Genomic DNA, 24,155 nt, shown 5'->3' with positions numbered 1-24,155 from the left:
GCAGTTTGGTCAATCTATGTTATAGTTAATGTGTTGATAATTTTCATTTAACAATACACCGAATGCTCGTAACTTCTTAACTTGCAAAACCCAGTCTCGCAAGGCTTGAGACTGACTGCCTAGAATTTGCTTTGGCAGAGAAATCTGACTTTGCAACTGCTCAGTCTTCAATTAAAATGTTTAAGGGGGACTTAAACTGAAATGAGTGATACAAAAACATCCCTACAAAATGTATTTCTGAAGTGGAATTCAAGGCAGTAATGGGATTTTCATGGCTTCTATAAAATCCTAAGTTTGTTCTCATGATAGCACTTCTGAAGTGTACCATATTCTAAAGGATAATTTCATAAATTTATCAAAACTATTTAGTCCTCATCAAAAATACTTTTTATGGAACTGCAGCAAGAGAATTCTGACAGCTGGTTTTAAATTTATGAGGATATCAGTTGGAAATAGAGATACCTATAAAAGATGATTTCAGACTCACTTTTTTTGTTGCTTGATTTAACATATTAAATTTTGATATGCCACAATGAAAATAATTTATACTTAAAAAGTGGTCTTTCTTCATAGGGTAAAATGTTTTTTGCAATTCTGTGTAGTACTTAGGCAAAAAAGATAAATAAGATTAATTTGTCAGATTCCAAAAAAGGAGCTGAGTACCAGTTAGTACCGTTTCTGTTTTCTTTCTTTCTTTTTTTTTCAATCTGTCCTAGAACATGGCTGAGTACCATTGTACCTTGTTTTATTGTCTATTTCAAGCATGTATCCCTGTTAAATGTTGAACCACATCTGCTACAGATTCAGGATTGGTATTATCCTCAGGCAGTGGCATATCGGGGTGTTGCAGAGAACAGAGGAGAAAAACCATATGTCTGCGTTAGCAGTTAGTGCAATGAATTAGGAATGGTCAGCAGGGTAGACAGCTTTGGGTGCTGAGGACCTGATGTTCACACTGTATGCGTTTCAGGCGCTTTTAATTCTGACAGCTTCTGTCCTGTCCTGTGGACTGAATGCCCATTAGCAGCTGGATTACACTGGATAAGCTTCTGGAGCACATCTTCAAGTTTAATTTTATCTGAAGGGAGTCTAGTTTGCATGCTTTGAGACCTGTACGTGATACCAGCCAAAGCATTGTAAAGGGATAATCAGGAGAGTCAATTCATTTGGCACCGCAAACATTAAAACAGATGCACCCAAAGCTACTCTGGTCATCAAAAGAACATACTGGGACATGCAGCTATCCAGATTTCATCTTATACCTGAATATGAGGGTGGTTTCAGCTCACTCTTTCTTGGAAATTAGGTTTATCCTTCAGGCTTTTTACAAGACCGTAATTCAGCTTTCAGGTGAGCAAACTCCACAAAGCCCACAGCATATAATCCTTGGGTTAGGGAGAGTCACAATACATTATTTTAAACTGACAATAATGTATATCAGATTTAAGAAAACAGTGTTTTATTTCTGAAGCTTGTGAACTTTATCCACAGCATAAACAAAAGAAATTCTTCAGCTAATTTCAAAAGATTGTGAACTTCAGTGATTTGAATTAGGTTATTAAGTGGTCACATCCCTGAGCTTAGGATCAATACTGCCCACAAATCAGGTTTGTGAAACAGTAGCTGATAGGTAATACAAATTCACTAGACAGTGTACGCTATTGATTTATTGTGATCTAATGTTAAATAATCATGTATTTCAGAACAAATTCACATATTTTTATCCTAACGAGACCTTGGGAAAAAAAGAATAGAGGATCCCAGTTCTGGCTACGGAGATCCAAAAGGCTTCTTTGCTCTTTTCATATCCCTCCCAGCTAGTCCCAAAAGACCATGAAACTGTGAGCATAATTTGTATTACTCCAAATTGAAGCACTAAACTAGAGGCCTTTGGGCTGGCCCAATGAAGTTTCAGTTGCCTAACTAGTCAAATAATTCTACTTAAGAAACAACTGATTTATGTTTTGTATGGGAGGGAAAAAAAGGGCTACTGCATTGCCATTATAAAGGGTTAGTGAAAATATTAGAGTTCAACCAATAATACATAACTCCTGTTATCAGCATGATTTTCATATTTTTCATGCTGTTTTCTCTTATGATTCCTCTTTGGAACAAAAGGAAGGAAAATAAAATCAAAATAAAACATCTGAAGAACTGTCCTATCTGATGAGCACTGGCCCTTTGAATAAGCATTCCTAAAAACTGTTGCTTAGCCTTGTAACAGCTGCATGCTATGCAATCGCTTGCAAATATATTAGTCCCACAGTAATTGTAGCTATTTTGCCAGTTAGTAGATTAGAAATATTTACGAATAGGTATATTGTATTTGTATGAAGTTTCATCACTTGTAGGTTTTAGGGATAACTTACTGAATTAAAGTTTTTTGTTTTTTTTTAATAATGATGAACATATTTAAAAACAACAAGAGCATTATTTGCTTACCATGAAATGAGGTTGTGTTAAAATACGCTTTAGTTCCTTTGCATCATTGTTCTCTGGGTAACATGAAATTTCTTCCAATACCTGCAAAACAAGCAGGAAAAAAGTCAATAACTTTCTTTTAAAATAAAACTATTAAACAAACAAATGGAAACCCTCATTGGTTGATCAAAATACCTTCTAATGATAATACAAAAAAAGGTTATGACAGAAAAGGGCTTAGGAGAATGTCCCCCCACAGAGTCTAAGAGAATATACATCTCACTTCAATTTTCTTTCTGTGAGATGAAAGAAATTTGAAGGAAACAGTTGCTCTTTTTTCAATCAATGACACTAAGTATCATGGAGACAGAAGTGAAGCACTAACCACAGGTGACATATATCAACCCCATCAATTGCTACTTTCACACACAGTCTCAAACTTAATAAACAATCAGTATAAAAGCAAAATTAAAAATACATATAAAATATCCTCTCTGCAAATTAAACTGTTACAAACATGAAATGTAGATGGTCCATCTGCTGCACCACCTCCAAGCTCCAGATTTTATAAAATCTGGGCCATATTTCAGCTTACCATTGGGGGAAGGAGGAGGGAGTAAATGTTTTAACTCATTTGCTTGCAGCATGATATTTTCACCTGTATTTTCAACATGTAACTATTCAGACAATGAAAGCAGAGCATTTTGGAAGCACCTCTCAGGACATACAGCTAGGAAATTTTGCAGAATAGAACTTTGGGGCTTCTATCAGTGTGACTTCAGTTATTACACACTGTTTTACAGTCTTCTTGTTCACTCTTTTATAATAGCACTGTAAACAAGTTTTTCCTATGACATCACCCTGAACAATTGTACTATTTTTACTGATGATATATAATAGAACTATTTATTTATTACTTGTCTTGCATTTGTTAGGTATAAGAATTAAGAAATTCTGTGGTGTATTTATCTTTGGTTGCTATGGCCAAACTTTATTGCATCTCTAGGTTCGCTTTTCTTAGAACTACTATTGATACTCCTGTTTTTTCAATTGAAAAAGCTGATACCTAAAAAAATATATATGTATTTTAGGAAGAAGTCGTACAAACATAAAACTTTTGCTGCAGGGGATTGTTTTGAGCACAAAAGATATTGCATTTGCCCAACAGGAGTACTCCTTTTAATACTGCTGTTATTATGTCAAAGGTTAAATGATGAAACTGAATAATATATATAATCCTTACAGACATAATGGAATTCTGCAAGTTTATGCAACATGTTATGTAACTTAAGTAAGTAAAGTTAGAAGTAATTCCAGAGATTAATTAAGATTAAAAGCCAGAATACCTATCTGTATTTTAAACGATGATGAAAATGTTCCACAATAAGACTTTCAAAGTCAGAAATATATTTTAAAACCATTACCTCTTTGGCTCTCTGTACAGCATCACTTGGAGGATTCCTGATTTGCGGTGAAGATTTTGTGTTAATTTTGTCGTAAAGCTGAAATAACAAGAGAACAAACTGTTGAAATCACATGCTTTGTATAGTTATGATGAGCCCTAACAAAAGTCTGCCTACATTACCATAAGTAAGGTGAACTGGTGAACTGCAAGTCTAACTAAAAACTATTCAGAATTCTACAGATATCTTCAAAGGGAAGTACTCAAATACAGAAAATAAAAATGTAAACAAGCATTCAAAATACACAAGGGAACCTAACAGTAATAGTTTTAATGGAATATATTTAGATGACAAACAGCGAGTGCCAAGAAAAAACCCAGACACWTCGATTCAGCACCGAATCACAGCACTGTAAAGGATGAGTTGGTAAGAACTCCAAATTTCCGTTGCTCAACAGAGCTGTCAGGAGCTCTCCTTTGCGAAACTGCCGTCCCCGCTGTTTGGGACAGGACTGGCCTCGGGCATTTGAAAAAAAGAATCCCCCACACTATAGGAGTATTGTCTTCTCTTTGTCACATGAAACATCATTCGGTTTTAGAAGAGATCTAAATTACAATAAATACAACCCTATCACACCATCATTTTAACTGTGTTCCTTAACAGTCTAATGAAAACATTGAACATTTCAAATCTATGCTCATATAAGAACTAAAAGGGGAAACAACATCATTTACAGAAACATTGCCCATGCAACAGATGTACCAGCGTCTTGGAGAAAGAAGAGTAGAAAAGTCAAGCTAAACCAGTTTCCTCCACATCCAACAACTTTACTTTCTCCTGTCAAAAACAATTCTGTACTCAATAGTTTAAGAAGCAACAGCCTTTGACCAGTGTTAAAGCTCTTGAAATCAAGGCTTTCTGCTAGCTTATAGTTCAAGAAATAATTTAGCTGCACATACAATTATTCGTTTTCACCTTTTCTTAAATAAGCAAACAAAACCCACCAAAACCCCAGCAACCCCAAATTACTAAGTTTCATATTTATATGCCACTTGAGAAACAGCATCAAGCACTGTGTGGGAGAAGCTGTTGGAAATGCATGATACACAACATGAATGTTACTACTGAGTATATTTTTCTAAACAGTCGCACACGCATCCTGTTTAACATTAATGAAATTCCAGAAAAGCTAGGATGAAAATACAATTTATTAGTTATCTCTCACAACTGTTTAAAAGCTAAGTATTTCATTGAAGTGGCTTTGTTATGCTGATCCAAACCAACTGGCAGATTACAAAAACAGATATATATATTTTTGACACTGTCATGGGAGAGGATCCGGTATCTTCTGAGAAAAGGAAGGACACAACAAAGAAAGTAGGAAGGGAAGTGCCTGGAAGGACATTTAGGAAAAAAAACTCAACAGAAAGTTCAAACTAAACAAGGTTGTATTTATTTTTCTGTAGCTTACTGAGCATACTATATAACTTCATACTGAGGTATACATTTAAATTTGATCTCCTAGGACAGCTATTTACTGAGATTTGCTTCCAAGGCACCAACTTGTTAGAGAGAGACTCTGACAATACTTACAAGAAAAACCTTCATATTTTCCTTAAGGCCTAAGGCCTATATATTACCCAAGCCCTGGGATTCCTCCATTATTTCTGGAGGAAGAACACAGCCTGAACTGGGGAAAGTATATTTTGGGGAGCTTTGCCAGCACCAACAGATCTCTTCTAGAGAATCTTCTTTCGTATTCTACCGCCAAAGCCCATTGCAGTGGAAGGACCGGTTCATGTATCTAATAGAAACACTGGTGTAAGCAGTGCATTACATTTTTACCAGGAGTATAACGTGCTTTTCCCTAACATTCTGTCCAACCTTAACTCTAAAAAACAAGAAGCCACCAAAACCCCAAACAAATCTGAAGAGAAACTTGAACCTCTCAAACTTCAAATGAATTTTAAAGTGGTAAGTTCCTAATTAAAATCAGGAACATTTCATGAAGCAATACCGATTCAAGAAAAAATATATATATACCTTTACTTTTTCTTTCTTTAACTGAGTTACCATCATTTTAACCTCTGCATGCAAGGAAAAAGAAAAGTGTATTTTCTGGCCAAATGGAAGATCATACATATAGAGAGCAAAGAAGGTAAGTAATACATACACAGGAGGAACTATCTTGACGGGGGGAAGAGGGGATCTCAGACAGTCAGAAAGCATAAAGTCACCTGAATATGAGTTTCTAACAGTGCAACACTATGGCCAAAGGCCATAATATAATGGCAACATCAACTAAGAAATAAGAAGATTATATGTTGTTTATGGTGGGACCACAACAAATCACTGTTCTGTCCTAGCATTCAATATACAGGAAGGATGTTAAAAGAAAGCTCAGAGAAGCCTTCCAAAAAGATATCTCCCTCCCCTTGAGTATTATAAAAGGCTTAAAGACAGAAGTTTGATAATATAGGGGTATTTAGTTTAAGTGACAAAACTATGACATAATCCGTTGAAAGGAAATAGTTGGGACAAATTCAGAGTAGAACTAAAGCACAAATGTCAACATTGCCAGTAACTGAGGGTGGGACTGATTTTCTCGCTTTGGAATTTTTAAAGTCAGAAGTAGATATTTTTGCAATGGTATACTCTAATTGAAATTCATGCAATTTCCAGCTTACCATGGGATCAGGCTACATCACTACAATTGCTTCTCCTAGCCACATATTCTATGAACAACAGATCAAGCTTTAAAACTCCAGTGCAAGTCACTTGTTTTGTAATTTGTTGAAAAAAGATATCTATGGAAACTGGTGTTTCAAGAACCATCCTCAAAGAAGCCAGTGACAATACCAATGAACTGCTTTTGTATGTGAAGCTATCAATGGTCAAATAAGCTTTCCACATCTGAAAGCCAAAATGACATGGAAAAAAATGTAGTCCATCAATTTCTGTAAAAGCTAAAACAAACAAAACATGGATGATCAGCTAGTCATTGCTATCTCTGTTCTGAATTACTTTTAAATCAGGAGCTGACTGAAGCTTTTTTTTTTTTTTTTTTTAATAGGCCACAATGCTTAGGTTTTAACTGTGGTTCTTTCAAATGGCGACACACGCTGTCTTGGCCTAAAACTGTATTCAATCCATTTTTAAAAACAAATCAAATGTAGTCAACACTGAAATTTGGTGTTAGCAACAGAAAAGTTTCCTAGTAGAGACAATTATCAGTATTGTTACCAAACCATCTCAACATCTATTTTAAAATCTCATCTGGAAACAATCTTCTCTTCTTTAGGCCACAGAATTTCTCTCTGGTATAATGCATTACCAGAATAAATTACTTTGGTGTGGGTGGCACAAAATACAATACATGAGACAAATGCAATTGAAGACAGTATGCATTATTATTGTAGTATTGAAGTATTGAAGTATTATTATGCATTGAAGACAGTAAAATGACAAGACTATTTTCAAATCTATAAATGCATATACAAGAATACTCCACGGACCACTCATCTTGTCCACGTTCACATGTCCTTATATATTTCTAATGCATCCTTAAGAGATACTAAAATAATGATATATACAAGATAGTATCAGAAGTAATATCTTCACATTAACTGTTAATATAGTCACAGCAAAAATAAGAAAATACAAGATACGATATGTATCTTTAGAAAGATGTGAAGTCCAAAAACCATGAAAGGATGTTATTTTGTTTAGCAATTAACCTATTACAGAATGGTATTCACTTTATTTCTTCTGATGGTCTTACAGTCATTTGTTGGGACAAAATCTGTTCTACATACACAAAGGTTGGACAGCTGGGTGTTGTCAAGTTTGAGAAATAAATCATACTCAACTTCAAACAAAGGGGAAGAGAGCTCATACGTTTATAGACAGTCAAGCTGTTTGGCTTCCTCTATGGTCAGAGAAAAGAGATAAACCTCTCCAGAGGGTAATTCAAAACATTTAAATTCCTCCTGCTTTGAACAGCCCCTCTATAAAAGCCTCTCTCTTTCTATTCCTCGATTGGAGGTGGCTAAATGAAATACATGATTTTGTATGTTATGAATTCCACCAATGTCCTTACAGTTCATGTGACAGATTTTAGTAAAGAAAAACCAGTTACAGTTCCTTCTTACTACTGAAATCATTGCTGGAATCAAAAGAACAGTAAAAGTCAATTTTTTTTCCCCCCTTCCCCTCTATCTAATCTATCTACTGCTATCTATTCCCTACCTAGTCTATCCTACTACTATTACCTTACATTGGCTAACACAGGATGATAATGATAACTTCAGTAGCCAGGACTATGGTGCAATGTAAATACACTTGAACTTTGTATTTGATGCACCCAAGAATTCCAGCAAATCTTTCCATTTTATTACTGTAGCTTTTAATTAATGCAATTTTTAAGTAAACCCAGAAACACAGACTGCATTAGTACTTCTTAGTACTTGCTTTATGTGTTTAATTTTGTTAATATACTGTTTCAACAATACTTTCACACAATTTTGGGGAACATTAAAAAAAGGTCTGCTTCTGAAGTGCTTTGCATTTGGTACGTATTCATATAACCAGAAGGAAGAATCAAGAATATTATTTTGTATTTTTCATTCCTAACTTTAACAATCAGTGTGTTAAGTCTGGACGGAATTTTTTAGCAGTATGTAATTAAGTCTATTTGAAAAAACACATTGACTCCATCCATAATTAGTCTTTACTGGTTACAGATGATGGTAAGAAGCTTTCAGATAGAACAAACCAGGAGCTGGCAAGAGAGAGAAAAGCTTATACTATGCATTAACACAAGAAGAACTGGTGAAGCACTCCTACCTACTTTACAATCTTCTACAAAAGACTGTTTTGCAATATTCTTCAAATAGTTTTGCACTTAAACTATGGTTACAGCAGAAGCAGACACTTTTAAGCTCATGTATATGCATTTGGAATTTACAGCCTAATACTCCATCCCTGAGAGCATTTGAATTAATAGTGTTGTTTCATGTATACACATCAACAGGAACTTTTGTTTCCTTGAACATAAGGAGAAAAAAAAAATCCAAAACATCTTTATACGGACATTTTGCAAAACGTGCACGAAAACTTTGAATGTAACTTGTTTGCACACAACGTAGATTAAAGTAAACATTATTGCYAATTACATCCAGGTTTTATATGCTCCTGTAGTACAGAACACATTACTATGTGCAGCTAGCTAAAAGGCTTTATTCACATAAAAAGGTATTTTTCCAATGTGTTGTCTTTCAGTAGTCCTGCAAATCTAGGTCCTTCAGGAGACATACCAAAGGTGGTTACTTACAGCAGGGCAAAATCCGCATGTGCCCAGCTGAGGGGCTTTCTTTTGCTGGAGCACTTTGTTTGGAAGTAATAGCAACTAATCCCTGTCCCTTCCCCAACAGCCCAACCTCCAACAGTTTCACTCAGCAAAAAGCATAAATATAACAATTAAAAATTTATAATGATTAAAAAATTGTAAAACCTAACCTACATATATCATGAACAATTTGGGACATTAACTTATTTTTGAAAGTATAACATAAAGTGATTGTTTGTATTTAAGATTTATGGGATATGGCATTCTTAAAATTTTAAGTCATTTAAACAATTTTTGCTGAGCAGTCCATTTCTCTTTTATTGCACAGTTCTGAAACTTTAAAAAAGAGGTGTCTTTATTTCAATTTTAAATTTAACATAATCTTTACTTGGTCTATATTATTTCCCATCAGTTCTGACCTGGATAATTTCCACTTCTCCACCAACTGCCAAACTTTTTTTGTAATAGAATTTATCTTTCCCCAATGGACTTTTAACTACATACTAGAGACTGGCATCATATTTTTGTTCTAGATGTATATAGTGTCTAGTATATAGACACCATGATCCATAACTGCAATCCTCAGCCCTAGTAAGAATGAAATAAAAGACTGTATTAAGATTGTATTAACATTATATTGAAAAGGCCTTATTAAAATTATATATACATATATATATATAAATGACTGGACACACATAAACACACACTGCTGAATATAAACAATTTACTTATTTCACATTGTTCTATATTAAAAAAAGCATACAGCATAAAGCATCTTGAATCTACAAAGCCTCCTTTTCTTTTAGGGACTAGAGCCCAGGTTAACAGAACATCCATGCACATACTACGAATCCTGAAAATCACAACTGAGACTATCATACAATTCTTAGAAATACAACCCCAAATCCCCAAATTCTGTACATAAAATGTAGTTTCTGTTTAAAGCTCTTGATAAACTTTACTTTAGTGAAACTCTAATTGCTTTCTGAAGCCATTTATACTTTTGCTTTCCAACTCTAGCTGATCATCTCACTTCCTTCACTCCATTTCTTCTCATTTTTCTGATATCAAAAATTATAGAAAATGAAAAAACCTGAAAGTTTAGCATAAGTTCTCAATCTGCTATAGCAATGTAAATGATAAAAAAAGAAACAAAATGAACTCAATCAAGTTGTACTTTTCTGCTTCACTATTTTCTGACTTGTTAAATGCTAAGAATGCATTTCTTTTATAAAACATTATGAAACAAAGAGTGAACAATGTAATTGTTGTAAAATGCCACAGCAGTTGCAACCTTTGAGATTGCCAGGCTTCTGAATACTTTGCATCTCAGTCTCACTCCTTCCTCAGCACCAGTTTTCTTCATTTGCTACACAGAAAATTAAGAGTTTCACTTTAAAAGCTTAACAATTGCACCCGATACATTAACAAAGCTTAATACACCAAGCAAACATAAACTAACATTARAGCGAATTAACAGAATAGTACTGCTCCTTAAAAAGTCAAGTGTTATTTTAAATTGTGTAGGCTACAACACAAGTGTTGTGAAGAGCATACCCGCGAGTCAAGCAGTCTCACTCAGCTGAGCAGCTTTCTCCGTAGGAGTCGAGACTTTTTGCCTTCTGCCTGTATAAAGGGAACGCGTTTCTTCTGATATTTAAAAGCAGACTACGCAAAAGCCTAATCCACAATCAGGCAGGCAAGACAAAACAAACTTTTCTCCTCTGACTAGTTTTTCAGATGTGCACAAATTCCTTCTTAACTGTTTCCTGTAACAGGAGTCAGCATACTGTCTGACACAATCCCCCTTTCATGTCACAGTCAAAAATTTAGATCCTTCACAAGCAGCACAAATTTAGCCTCACTGTCTGGTCTAATCTTGAATGCAATCAAAGTTAGATTACACAGTAAAATCAGTAACTGTTTTATCTCTCCAGAATCTGGGAGTTTCTGTGATGCAAAGGAGAAACTTTTTTATACTCAAAACGAGAACTACTGAACTGCTAGAGCAGAAATAAACATGATCTATCAACACAACTACACATCAGGGAGGATTTAGTCATAGTTCAAACAGACATATACAGGGCTGCCAACCTCAAATATTAAATCCCCAAATTGAAATATCTAGAAATAATTATTAAAAATTTATGTCCTTATATATTTGACTTTGACTTTCTGAACAATACAATAATTTGCAACTCTGTGATGTTTGTTAATCTTTGTTAACTTTCACAAACCCTTAGAGTGACACTCCACTGACCACAAAAGCTTCACGAGCCAAAAGCTGAAAGAAACCTGTGACATACTGAATGAAGCAATATTCACCAGCAATAAAATCAAGGAAGCTCTAAAATTTAAGAGCCAACTAGATAATTGATAAATCCCCTCGTTCTTTCCTCTCCCACTTCAGTTTCACTGTCTCTTTTTCCATGCAAAATGTTCTAAACTTTGATGCCTGCTTGTTTCCCTGGGGTTCTACACCCTCATGGAAATGCTTCTCTGAAGGTAACAAATCCTACTGGCAAACACACTAGATAATGAAGGTCATGGTCAGCTGGGGCTTTATCTTTACCTTGTGTTTAAAGGCAGTTTGTTCTTTTAAACCCTCTGCTTCTCACCGTTACAGACTATGCTTGAAGTTGACTATTAGCTTTTAGCATCAGAGAGCTACCATTCATTTTCCAGCACAAATCTACAGCGCATATTACTGTCTCAGCCTGTATGGAAGTCCAAACCATATTTAAGACTCTACATGTTACAGCCCTCCACAGCTTTGAACCTTTTTCTCTGCGATACCGTTGTCATAGTATAGGAGTATGATCAACCTTTATATTCAAGTTCTTCATATAGTGAAATGCTGTGCTATTTAACTGCTCCAGTATAAGGTTTGAAGAAGTAGTTTATTAAATAAAACAGGTTTCTCAGCATGTACTCACAGCACAAGGTAGTTTGAAGCACTACACAAATTCCATCTGGACAGACAAATGTTTGCTTCTGCATATGTCATAGCACAGAACTGAGACTGTCATTGCAGCTTGTTGCTTCAGGCACTCACACTTTTGATAACCCTGACAGAGGTTACGCTAATTAGAAATACTCAACTTCTTTCTACATTCATGCAACACAAATTATCTTTAATGTAAGAAAAATTCTTCTAGTAGCAAACAGAATCCTGCAATTTCACTTTATTCATGGTCGTTTATGTAATGGAACTGAAATGCACATATTCTCTTACTTTTTTAACAGGAACTTCTATCTGCAAAATGTAGGCCAACTGCAATTTGTTTATAAAAGTCACTTGTATTGTCACATATTCTTAATTTGTTACTTTTAGAACAGAACTACACCTGTTGCTACATGTCTTGGAAGTTAACATTAAAACAGATTTTGCTTATTCCTTTTCTAAAACAACTGCTAAAAAAGAATGCTGCCATGTAAACTCAATAAACTCTATGGAATTTCAACATCTACTCTAAATGGCTTCCCTTTTATGAGACCATCCCATATTTGGGCTTTTTTGCTTGTTTTATTTTAAATCAATAACTTAACCGTTTAGGTGAGGGAGGAGGGAGAAGAACTCAAGCAAACCGAGCAAAACATTTTTCTTCCGCATTTAGTTTCATTCCCACTGCACACAGCTGGCAAACATTGTCTTCTATGGAGAATAAGAGTGACAAATTTTGCTGAGTTAGATACACAAAAACTGAAATTCTGACCATGCAAACTTGACATAACACTGAGGCTAAATGCCAATTGGAAATTGTTTAATAGATGTTAGCAGGTTGTTAATAACTACATTTCTGAAGTGTGCAGAGGATACGACATGCTTATTAGTGGATAATGCCTTACCATTTGGAGAAGGAGGAAATACATTAACCCATCTACTTAAAGAACTGCTAGAACAGAATCCCCGACCCTTCAGTGAGCCAGACATGACAACAACCACTGCCTGCCAGATGTGGTCCTACTGAGTTGCCAGAAGAGCATCTTAGTAAAATCCAGACAAGAAGGCTCTTTTCTACTGAGGATGATTATAGCTTAAAAGACAGATGATGACAGGTATGGTAACAGTCTTATTAAGGCAGAATTCTGAAATTATCATAGGCTTCCTTTCAAAGGGAAAACACATCCTCTAACTCCTAAAAGGTGCAGAGCAAAAGGAATGTATATGCATTGCCCTGTATAACCTGTCCAAGGGTTAAAAAGGAACACAGAAAGAAACCCTCCTCATTGCGTTCACAGGGTCTGTCTATTGGTAGCAATTTGATTACAGGAGCAGGTGGAAGGAAAGCATATGGCCCTTTGCCAGTGGGCAAAGATGCCAAGTGGCATTACATTACCCCCCAGTATTTTATCATCTAAATCTTGTATTGACATCAAATTATTTATTAACAACACGTGCATGTCTAACTCCCTCAAATTTCTTGCTATGTAGTGTAAGATCCATGTCAAGGTTGAAGAGGAAGCTTGCTTATGCAATTTTTTACTTCCATACTTTATGGAGTTACAAGATTTTAAGTACTCAGTAACTCTTTTTCTAATAAAGTCTAAAGTAATCTGTCACAGAAACACTAGAGCATACAGTTAGTTTAGCTGAACAAATTTGGTTGAATGAACAATGGAGTGGATGCCACTGCCAAGAGATCTAAAAATTATTACAGCTGAATTTAAAGCAATCCAATCAGATATTTCAAATTTCGATTCCCCCCCTTGACTTTTTTTCTCACGAGCCTTTTCCCCTTCTTTTCCTGACAGCCTCTTCTTCACCCAATCTGTCAGTCTCTCCATTTTTTTGCTACTGCCTTTTTTATTACTTTTATCAGTATTTTTTTTTAAATCTTTCCCCCATTTTGTGTTCTTTACCTACCAACCCAGTGATCAATTCAGACAAAAGCAGCTTTTGTTTCCACTTATTCAGACCACAGAAGATGACCATGAATAATGACATAGTTCAGTGCAGCAATCCTACAACAATTTGTAAATATAACTGGACAAATCAGTCAAAATAAAATAGCGGTCCAAATGCTTTTTCTCAGTCCTAACTTCTGTTTAGCTCTGGAAAAGTCTCACTACTCTTTCCGCAGAGCAGTTCCAAAACTAGTATTAAGAGTGACAAAAAAAATCAGATAACAATTTAAGTCAGTCACCCTTCAGCACCTGGATGCGTCCAACTACTAAAATCAAAGAGAAAGATCACCCTCACCATAGTAAGCTATTCAATCATGCTATACTGCACAGTATGTGATTTTTTTTTTTCCTTTTGACAATTTACATAAAACCTTACAGGCACAAAGTTTAATCTTACTTTAGCATAATTTATTTTACTATTTACACTGTAAATTCAGCAGGAACACACCACTTTATCCATTTTGACAGTACTTAAAATGGGAAGGGCGAGAGAGGAGCTAACTGCGATTGTTGCTTTCAGACTCAATCACACTACAGATTTGAGACAAACAGGGAATAGAACTAGGATGTCTCCAGGTGACAAGGCACAGACAAATAGGTATAACACTTCCTAAAAGAGCATCTTTCTGAAACACTTCAAAAAACTGGACTAAAGAAGCTGCAACATGGAGCTGTGTGCTAAGACTAGCTCCCAGGAAATCCAAGGGAACTCAAAAGTTAAGGTATGGAGCATTGAAAAAGTTTTTCCATTTTGCTGTGTACCTAAATGTTGTGATATCCACAGCATCGAAACTTGTTTTGATCAAAACAAAAAACAGAAAATGTATCTAGCTTTAAATCCTGTCAAGAGATAACAATCCTGGAGCAGAACTGCAGCAGGCACAAACTGTAGGGAAACTGCACAAAATTCAACCTGAAACCAAAACTATACAAACCAAGACAGCTCCATACACTAAGCCCACTATGCTTGTGTATGTGGGTGTATCCATTTTTACATTGTCATGCTTATACTGCTAGCATTCTGGGCAAGTAGCAATTTTAGCCTGTGCAATGATAAAGGAAATATTTCTACTTATGCACATTACATGGCACATTGCTTTTTACAGTCTTCATAGAACACCAAATTTTTTCAATTTGTTCACCTTTGACCTATTTTTTAAGATGATATATAGATATCTGATAGCTGATAATAGCAGCTTCAAAGACACACTCATGCTTACGCTGGCTCAGACCACATGATCAGGTGCCAAGATGTCCAGTAATATCTGACTTGTATGTTCTATTTCTGTGCAAGGTACTAACATTTTATACTCAGCAAAGATTAGCTATTAACAAATTTTAGCTCTACAGGAGGACTTATTCCTTCTCAGCAGAAGCCACTATGTGCTGTGTGCTTATTATGTAAATTCAAAGATTTCACACTTGAGACATAAAGAGCTGAGAAAAGGACTAACATTATCTGACTAGTCTCTCAGCACATTTCACTGTATGTTTTATTATGAAGATTAACTTACAGATACAATAAATTAGGACTCTAACCTAGTAATTAGTCTCAGATTTTAAGAAAAATTTAACTTAATGCTTATATAAAAATAATTTACATTATGTGATTCTATTGACTGTGAAAGCAGCAATTCTCAACACCCGACAGCAGAAGTTAAAAGATATACCAGACAGCACACGCACATAGCTTGCCAAAGAGGAATAGGGTGCAATTTAGCAAAATTCTACCTCATCCATGATATATATGGGCAAACATATGTTCTTTCAGATTGGAAAGTGTGGTAAGCAAAGCCTGGATTGAATAATCTTAACTAAATACATGTAACACTTTAAATGATAGTGCCAAAACAAAAAACATTTAGATTTGAGCAGACTAAGACATTTTCTTGTCTCCTCCAAGGAGGTGGAAACTCTTTAATTCCTGCTGCCCTGAGCTCACTGCAGACATTCAGAGCACCCTTCATCCCCCTACTCTACACCACCAGATATCTTCTGTATGCCATCTAATCTCTTTCTGTTTCAGGGACTCCTTGCCACCAGTCCCTCCAGCCATTTTTTATTATTATTTTTGTCTCAACTCCACTCCTATTCCATATCCCAGAGGTTTCTTTGTTTTCATTGTCAGTGTTTTAACTTCTGTTGGAAAGATGAAAGAACTGAAATTAGGATGAAGCAAGGTTACTGCTATGCACACAACAGTACCAACAGAGCTGGCATAGCAGTCTGAAAAATCAACACAACAATGAAATTTTATGGTCCACATAAAAAGAAAAAACCCTCACCCTCATTCTGGGATGCACCAGGAGTAGTGTTTTGAAAGACATGGGTGATAATTATGTAGTTTTCGATAGTATTAAACGATGCTCCTCCTACATTATTGTTTGGTTTTGAGCATTATCCTTTAAGATAAATATCAATAAACTTGAGAGATCCAAGTGGAGAGCAATAAGTACAGAGGAATTTAGAAAACATGATTATAAGGATTATCTGAAGGAACCGGATTTCTCTCATGTAACAAAAGAAACTGAAGGGGCAAAAAAAATCAAAATGTTGACAGTTTTCCTTTGCAAAAGTGTCAATGATCAGTTGCTCTTCATGTTTGCTGATAACAAAACAAGAAGAAATTTGCTTAACATGCAGCAAAAATGCTGGAGGTGCTGGAGAAAATTTTATAATTAAAAAGTCAATGAAACATTGGAATGGGCTACAGTGAGAAGGGAATTTCCTTTACTGTAATTTTTAATAACATAGTAGCAAAATATTAATGGTGGCCCCTTCCGTTCTGTTTCTGTGAGTTCATGTGTTACCTGTTTTCTTGAAAAAAGCATTGGAACCTGACAGCCAAAAAATGAGAGTATAAACACTAAATCATCTTCTGTTTTAAGTTTTTCTTTGTTTTTGACACTTGTATCAGATTTAACTCAGGTACTTTAACATATTTGCAAACTCAAGGCCACAAACAATTCCAATATTTCAGGAAAGCTATAGAGTCACTTAATTATGTAGCTGAATCAGAAATCTGAATTAAAGCTGATCTTAGGAACAAAAAACAAGGCACACCACCTTCTTAAGATGACACCCAGAAGTTAATCAGATAAGAGTAAACATAAGTCAAAAAGTCCCCCAATCCCTCAATACAGGGAAGGGTATAAAAGGGCTTAGTTTACACGGAACATGCCCTGAGATACCTGCAGACGAAGCCTTGTTGTCCCCCTCCTGCCCACCCCCCCAAACATGACCTGCTGCATTAACTACAAACTCAGGCTAAACCTAAACAGGCTTCAACCCCTATTCTGTCAGGTGAATTAAACTTTTCAGGGTCAGATCACCATCTTGAACAAAAGGATGCCAATGACCACCGGCCTCATTCCAGACAGAGAAGACAAATAAAACTGGATAAAGCCACAGTGATTACAGAGGGCCTGAAAAGGACACAGCTTCTCACCTGTTACGTGACAAGGACGCATCTTGCGCCAGGAGGTACTAACGTGGGAGTTACAGCTATTTTTTGTTTCTCCCTACTCTGGTAAACTTTACCTAATGATATATTGAAAATGAAAATACACTGCAATGAGCTCTGCAGTACCCAGAACAGTCAACTTGTACCAGCCAACTACTTGAGTAATTGGAAGTAGGATGCAACGAAGCCTGACTGACTTCAAAGACAAGAGTGTATTCTACTAGGATGTTACTACGCTGCCTTTGGGTATTTTAATGTAAACTACGTGTAGACTGAAATTCCATTCTGAAGGAAACTCCCAGCACCAACAAACCCAAAATGTTGTTTAATATTTGTGAACTGTATCTCAGGCACTGCAGCATTTCTTTACTTTTGTCAAATATCAGAGTACGCAAGTCCCAAGCTCCTGCAGAAATAAGATCATCCAAGAATCTCAAGTCTTATAAATATAAATAAATATAAAATAAATATAAATAAAACCAGGTAGCTCTCATGATTATTAAAAAAAAAAGTATTGAAGTTAACTTGAATTACATTCAACAGTAAAAAATTTAAAGGAAATGTATGAATTCAAATATGAAGATGATTCTGTATACCTCAAAATAGTATCAGTGAAGTTAATTAAAAGTTCTACAAGTGCCAGGAAGACAATTTTATGGTTCTTTGCCAGACCAGGACCCAATACTGCAAAATACACTGAAATAAAAGAAATTCTTAGTTTCTGTATGCTAAAAATGTCTGTGCTTTTATAATAAGATATGTTGGCACACAGACACACACACTCACAATGATACACTATTGACACAGGGAAGATGACATTAGGCCAAGTGGAACAGGCTAAATAGTGCTATTGTCATTTAAAATACGTATTTTATTAAGTTGAATTTCACTTGATTTACCACATCAGTACTATGCTTGTAAATATTCAGAATGACAAAACATTAGTTAGGGGGAAAAAAAAAAAGATTAAAGGCAACAAAACAACTATTACAGAGTCATGTGACTTGACCCAAAATTTTGCATTCTTGACAGGTGGTAGATATGTATATTTCTCAAAGATGAATCTTAATCAACATAAATATTACTGTTAGCTCTTATTTTTATTACTCATGTTTAACAGACCCTGTCATAAACCAGTATTACAGCAGAGATTATAAAAATGCGGAACAAAAAATGGTTCCTGCTCTGAAGTCTAAATATAAGCAAAATCTACATAAATTTTTAAGACAGAGAAACAGGGAGAACAAGAAAACAATGAGATGATGCTGACTAGCACAGTGGTCTAAATATCCTAGGAGAACAGGAAGTAAAATTCAAAGATATGAGCGAAGTTGAAAATGGAAGGTATTTTAGAGACTGGTTATGAAACAACACAGAAGACATTCCAAAATAGTCTCTGCTTTTTAGTTTTCTTTCAGATACGGCCTTTTTCAGAGAAGTTACCTTTTAGAGAAAAAGCATACAGTGGTGACGATGACGATCCAGTCCACCTGCTGAAGGAAATCTTCGAGCAGTTCTCTCTAAGGTTTGGTCAGCGCTCCCCCTACACTACTYGCGAAAGGAGCTTCCATTGCAGAGCGAGAGCGAGTCCCTCCCACGCCCTGGGGCTGAGCATGCTGCCTCTGCTGGACTGGGATAAAAGCCAGATTCGGCTCCCCAAATAGCAAGGTGCTTTCTTGCCAACAGAGTTCCTTTTTTCTTTATTTTTTTAAACAAATATTTTCGCTTACTTTTGTCTTACAAACGTATCTATTAAAGGATAATTAAAAATAGGAAAACAAGGTGATTTAAAAATGAGAAAGGTTTATTTTGCGTAAACATAACACTTTCTGGGGGAGGTTAGCAAGACATCTAGTACACGTACGCTTTCTCATTACTATTTGCAAAAGAAATACGTTTATGCTTCACTAAAACACGCTCCATTTATTAGTTTTAGCATAATCAGTATTCAAGAGAGTAAGGACAAGTGTTGATCCAACAAACTTGAACCACACTGTGTTCTTTATGGAAAAAAAACAACCATTCCTATTCAGATCAAAACATAGAAAAATAAGACAATTAATGAAAATGTTAAAGCTTTTTATAGACAGTTGTTTTTGTTGTTCTTTTCTGTGTCATATGACAGATTAAAACATTTTCAAATATAGAATTACGGTATGAATCATGGCTGGACACTGTTGAATAACTGATGCTTTTGTAAAAGACATTCAGATTTATCCTGCCAACATCTAACATTGACAGAGTAAACAGAACAAAACAAAACAAAATCAGTAAAAAGTTTTAGCCAACCATGTCTAAGAGACTAAATCGAGGTTCCAACAACATTCTTCTTAGCAAAGGAGAAAATGTGTTTCCTTAAATGTCTGGATTTCAGGACCAAATTCATTTGGATGACTGAGTTTAAAATAAATATTAAGGGAACTCCAAAGTGTGTATGTATGCATATGTGTATGTATGTGTATTCCTTCGAAACATTACCATTAGCCGCAAAGGATAACAGACACAGGAGCAATATTCTCTTCAAAAATCAGTATGCCTCGAATATGTGCACTATGGATATAAATTAATCTCTGAAAGGAAGAAGTGACTACACATATGATAGATATATCTATTCAAAAATTATTTAATCTCATTTTAATCTCACTTACCTTAAAGATTCCAGCTATGAAAATAACGTAACAAACTTCTTAAACTAACAGCCAAAACATATCTGCCTAGAGAGCTATCTGACTCAGGACAGACAGACACAGACAAAGCTAGCAGCGTAGAGAGGCCCCCGTCACACAAAAGCCGATATTGTTCTCCTGCTGAGTGAAAATTTCCCTTGTAAATTGAACGACATCTGCATTCAGAATCACTCACAGAAACCGTCCCCAAAGAGGTGACCAAACTACTTGACTCAACAAGAGRAAGATTTCTGTTGTTTCCTTCAGCGTAGGCAGCTGTGTAGTATAGCAGCTTCTGTTTTTACTTTTTAGCAAACCTGGCTTCCTTTGATGCATTGATAGAGATGAAACACAACTGTTAAGATCTTCCCCATTAAGCGCAGCCTTGAAGCCCAGTATACTTTTCAAAACAAATAATCATTAAAGTAAAATCTTTTGTCATGATACAGAAAATAACCAAACACCAATGCCTCCAAAACCAGTAATCTCATTTATTTCTTACTTCTGTATCAGTTCTGCTGACAGAAGACAGCAATGCCTCCCAGGATCTCTTTCTTGAAAGTCAATAAAAAAATCTTAATCAAAGCATTTGATAAGGTTTCTAACAATTTATTAGTGGTAATAATAAAGTTTTTCACAACATAAATCTGTTTTTCCATGAAACTACTTATATCCTATACTTAACTTTATTACATTCTTTATGATCTAAATTGGATACCAGAATGAAACACTYTGTAAAGTTTTATACAGAAACAAAATCAGGAATATCTGAGTCACATGCAGGAACATCCTGCAGGATTCACCCAAATTTTGATCRTCATGTTTCTGAAAGAAGTGAGAAAGAATACTTGGCAAAAATGTCCATTGTCCARCCCAAAAGCTACTCTTTTCCTTTACAAGAAATATCAATTATTAAACAATAATAACATATTTCTTTTAGGTATTGACTATTTCTAAATGTTTTTAGAAGGCCCTTTTCTTTACTCTCCCTGGTAAACAAAATTGAATTTTTAATAATGAATCATTTAACTTCTGTAAAGCAAAAACCACTCAACACAAAAAAAAGGGATTCTGTAAAATTATTAAAAATCATACAGTGAAACTGTGCAATAAGCTCTCATGGGGATATGCTGGTATATTGCAGGTTTGGATCCAGAGTGAATATAAATTACTTCGTAAGCTGTTGACGTCTTTTTTGCTGCGTAAAAAATTAATCCATAATTCTTATTACGAACAAATAGTGGTGAACTAAAAAAAATTTACTCAAGAGTAAAAAATAAACAAGTGATTATTAACCAAATCATTCCTTGTCAACATAATCTTTGTACTCACAGAAAATTAAAAATTTGAAATGGAGGCCAGACAATCAATGTTGCCCAGAGCACACTTCTTGCTTACTATTATTGCTTTGGGGCCAGCAAGTTAGGGACCACTCTCATAGGAAAAGGTGCTATCACAAAACTATGCTGGAATTTCCAGAAAAAACTTACAAATATGGTATGCTTGTTTTTCTGAATCTAGCATCTTAATTTACAAAGGACAAACATCCATGGGTTTTCAAATATTTAAGTAATCAACAAAAGAGTTGATTTTCCACTCTCCATATTAATGTTTCTCTTTATGTCATATCATACTAGTGCACCGGATTTCTCTTTATACCTCAACTATACAAAAACAAGCTATACTTTTAACTTAGAACAATGATTGTAGTAAAAATAATGTAAAAAACATAAATATCAAGGAAAACATAWGACTAGATGCTGATCACCTATGAGTAATAAATATACTACTTGAAGAAACAGATAAACTTAACACAGGCGCTACCATTACTGTAAAAATATTTCAGCTGTAAGGACTGTGCTATTAAATCCTAACAAACATCAGCATTTCATGAAATGTTCTTTTGAACAGCTTTGGCACCTGAGGAAGGTGGAAGAGAGTCTTACAATAGCTATCTAAATAGACATATGGAAATGAATCAGTTAAAAACAATCAACGGAATGATAGGAATCCTGCGTTCTATAGCCTTCAGAGATGACACCTCATAACGCCTAAGTTAATAAATTACTGAGAAAGAATCAATCTTCTAGTTTGTGATCTATATTATCTGGAAAAACACCCCCACAAGTAGGTAACTTGCACTCTTAGCATAAAGACAGTTCTCCTTTTTTTGCTTTTCAGTTCAGAAGCAAAAGGAGGTATTTCAGCAGCAGGAATCATCTATCATGTGCCTAATCTAAAAATAAGAATGWCTCTTGAGAAAGAGTAGGAACATGAGAACAAATTTAACTGTGGAAAAAGGCCAAGAAAAAGGAACAGCAGTTTTTAATGCAATCTGACAGCCACAACTTCATGACAGATTATAAAATTCTTACTTAGTGGAATATAGTGCTTCACAGGTAACCTGTTCTGGTGGCCTCATTAACCTCAAATACTGTGAGAGGAATAAACAGTTTCCCTGGCAGCACTTCACTCAAGCACAAGAAATGATTTTTTCAGAGTTCTGAGAAAAAACGGCCTAGTACTGATAGATCCACAGAAACCAAGCTGCCTCATCCAAGTTATGAAATGAAAAACTTGCCCTTTTAAATAATACTGCCTATAACTTGCTCCAGCACTTTCAAATACATATTTTGTAACATTGGAATCTTTTAAAATTTTATTTTGTATTATTGTAATCGGAATATCTTTGGGAAGATTCTATCATTCTCCCCTTCAACACAGCACAATAAAACAAAATTGCTTTTTCATATTGTTTTGTTTGCACAAATGTGTTGCTATAGGGTGCATTTAAATGAATGTCTTTGTCTCTCTAAGAGAATGACCATGGCTTTTAAAAAAATGGTAAAATTGTATAAATTCATTGCATTTTTTTCTTGTTTAAAAGTCTACAGCAGATTACAGAAATATGCGATCATTACTGAAATACTATGAACAGACTGGTACTGAAAAAGTACAGAGAAAAAAAGTGAAAACATTGCAGAAGGATGATTTAATGTCTAGAAGACATAAGAAGGCATACCATCCACTGAAATATTTAAACTAAGGTCACCTGGTTTATCAAAAAATAAGAAGTTATAAGATGACCTAATAATGATTAATATATATCTGAAATATTTCTCCATAAGCGATACAGGTGTTTAGGTTCTTATATTACACTTATATCATTCTTTTTCTGTCCAGACTTTTATATCTTGCTCACACTATCTGACCGCCTTTCTACACTGCAGCATACAGTATAGAAAGATGTACCAATTTAAGTGTCTGTAACAGAAGCTAAATGCACTCACATTGGATAAACAGGTTCATATTTTTAACACAAATAGAAAGGTACTTCTAAATGAGTTGGTGGAGATGTAATTCAGGAAAGTCATGAGCTCCCAATCCCTTCTTCCTTAGCACCTCATAATTGTAATCCAATGCTTGTTTAATGTAAAATGCACRAACAGTTACTGAGAACACAGATTAGAACTGTGGACTCTTGTGCCAGGGGAATGTCCTCATTGCTTAACAGCTAGCTTACTATCTCTGCTTCCTTGACTCTTGCATGGTTAGCTACGTTGTGGGAAAGCTGTACCCAAAAGCTTATATTTTCACACAGGCTGGTTCAGAACCTTGTGATTTGGGTACTCTTCTGAAAGGAAGCATGTGTGGATTTGAATACTTTAAAGTTGAAGGATGCACAGAATCCAGGTGGCCCACTATTCACTAACCACTAAACAGTTTGTAAGGAGTGTATATGTCTTCTGTTGTGTTTTAAAGAAAGAGTTTGGACACTGGAAGAAATAAGGCACCATTTATATTTGGATCCTACCAATGCAAGGGTGTAGGTGGGAACTAAAAGATTCAACGTTTTTTCTGAAACTGTTCAGAATTTCCACTACCATAACCATCTACCTGATGAGCACAATAACTGGAATGAATCCTACTTCTGGGTGCCTTTCACT

General features: G+C 35.2%; 1 protein-coding gene across 6 annotated transcripts in view; it reads right to left on the bottom strand.

Annotated features, from left to right (window-relative positions):
* CASK (calcium/calmodulin dependent serine protein kinase) overlaps nucleotides 1-24,155 on the bottom strand; it is a 237,354-nt gene that overhangs the window by 39,479 nt on the left and 173,720 nt on the right. For all 6 annotated transcript variants that reach the window (XM_026067255.1, XM_026067256.1, XM_026067257.1 and 3 more), the window contains 2 exons: nucleotides 3,846-3,923; nucleotides 2,443-2,523 (listed from right to left, as the gene is read on the bottom strand). In XM_026067255.1, the coding sequence (XP_025923040.1) occupies nucleotides 2,443-2,523; nucleotides 3,846-3,923 (159 nt within the window). The remainder of the gene's footprint in view (nucleotides 1-2,442; nucleotides 2,524-3,845; nucleotides 3,924-24,155) is intronic.

The sequence above is a fragment of the Apteryx rowi genome, unplaced genomic scaffold (assembly GCF_003343035.1).
Source record: "Apteryx rowi isolate R43461 unplaced genomic scaffold, aptRow1 scaffold_257, whole genome shotgun sequence".
Classification (NCBI taxonomy): Eukaryota; Metazoa; Chordata; class Aves; order Apterygiformes; family Apterygidae; genus Apteryx; species Apteryx rowi.
The sequence above is the reverse complement of the archived record's forward strand: the minus strand, read 5'-3'. Positions and strand labels throughout refer to the sequence as shown.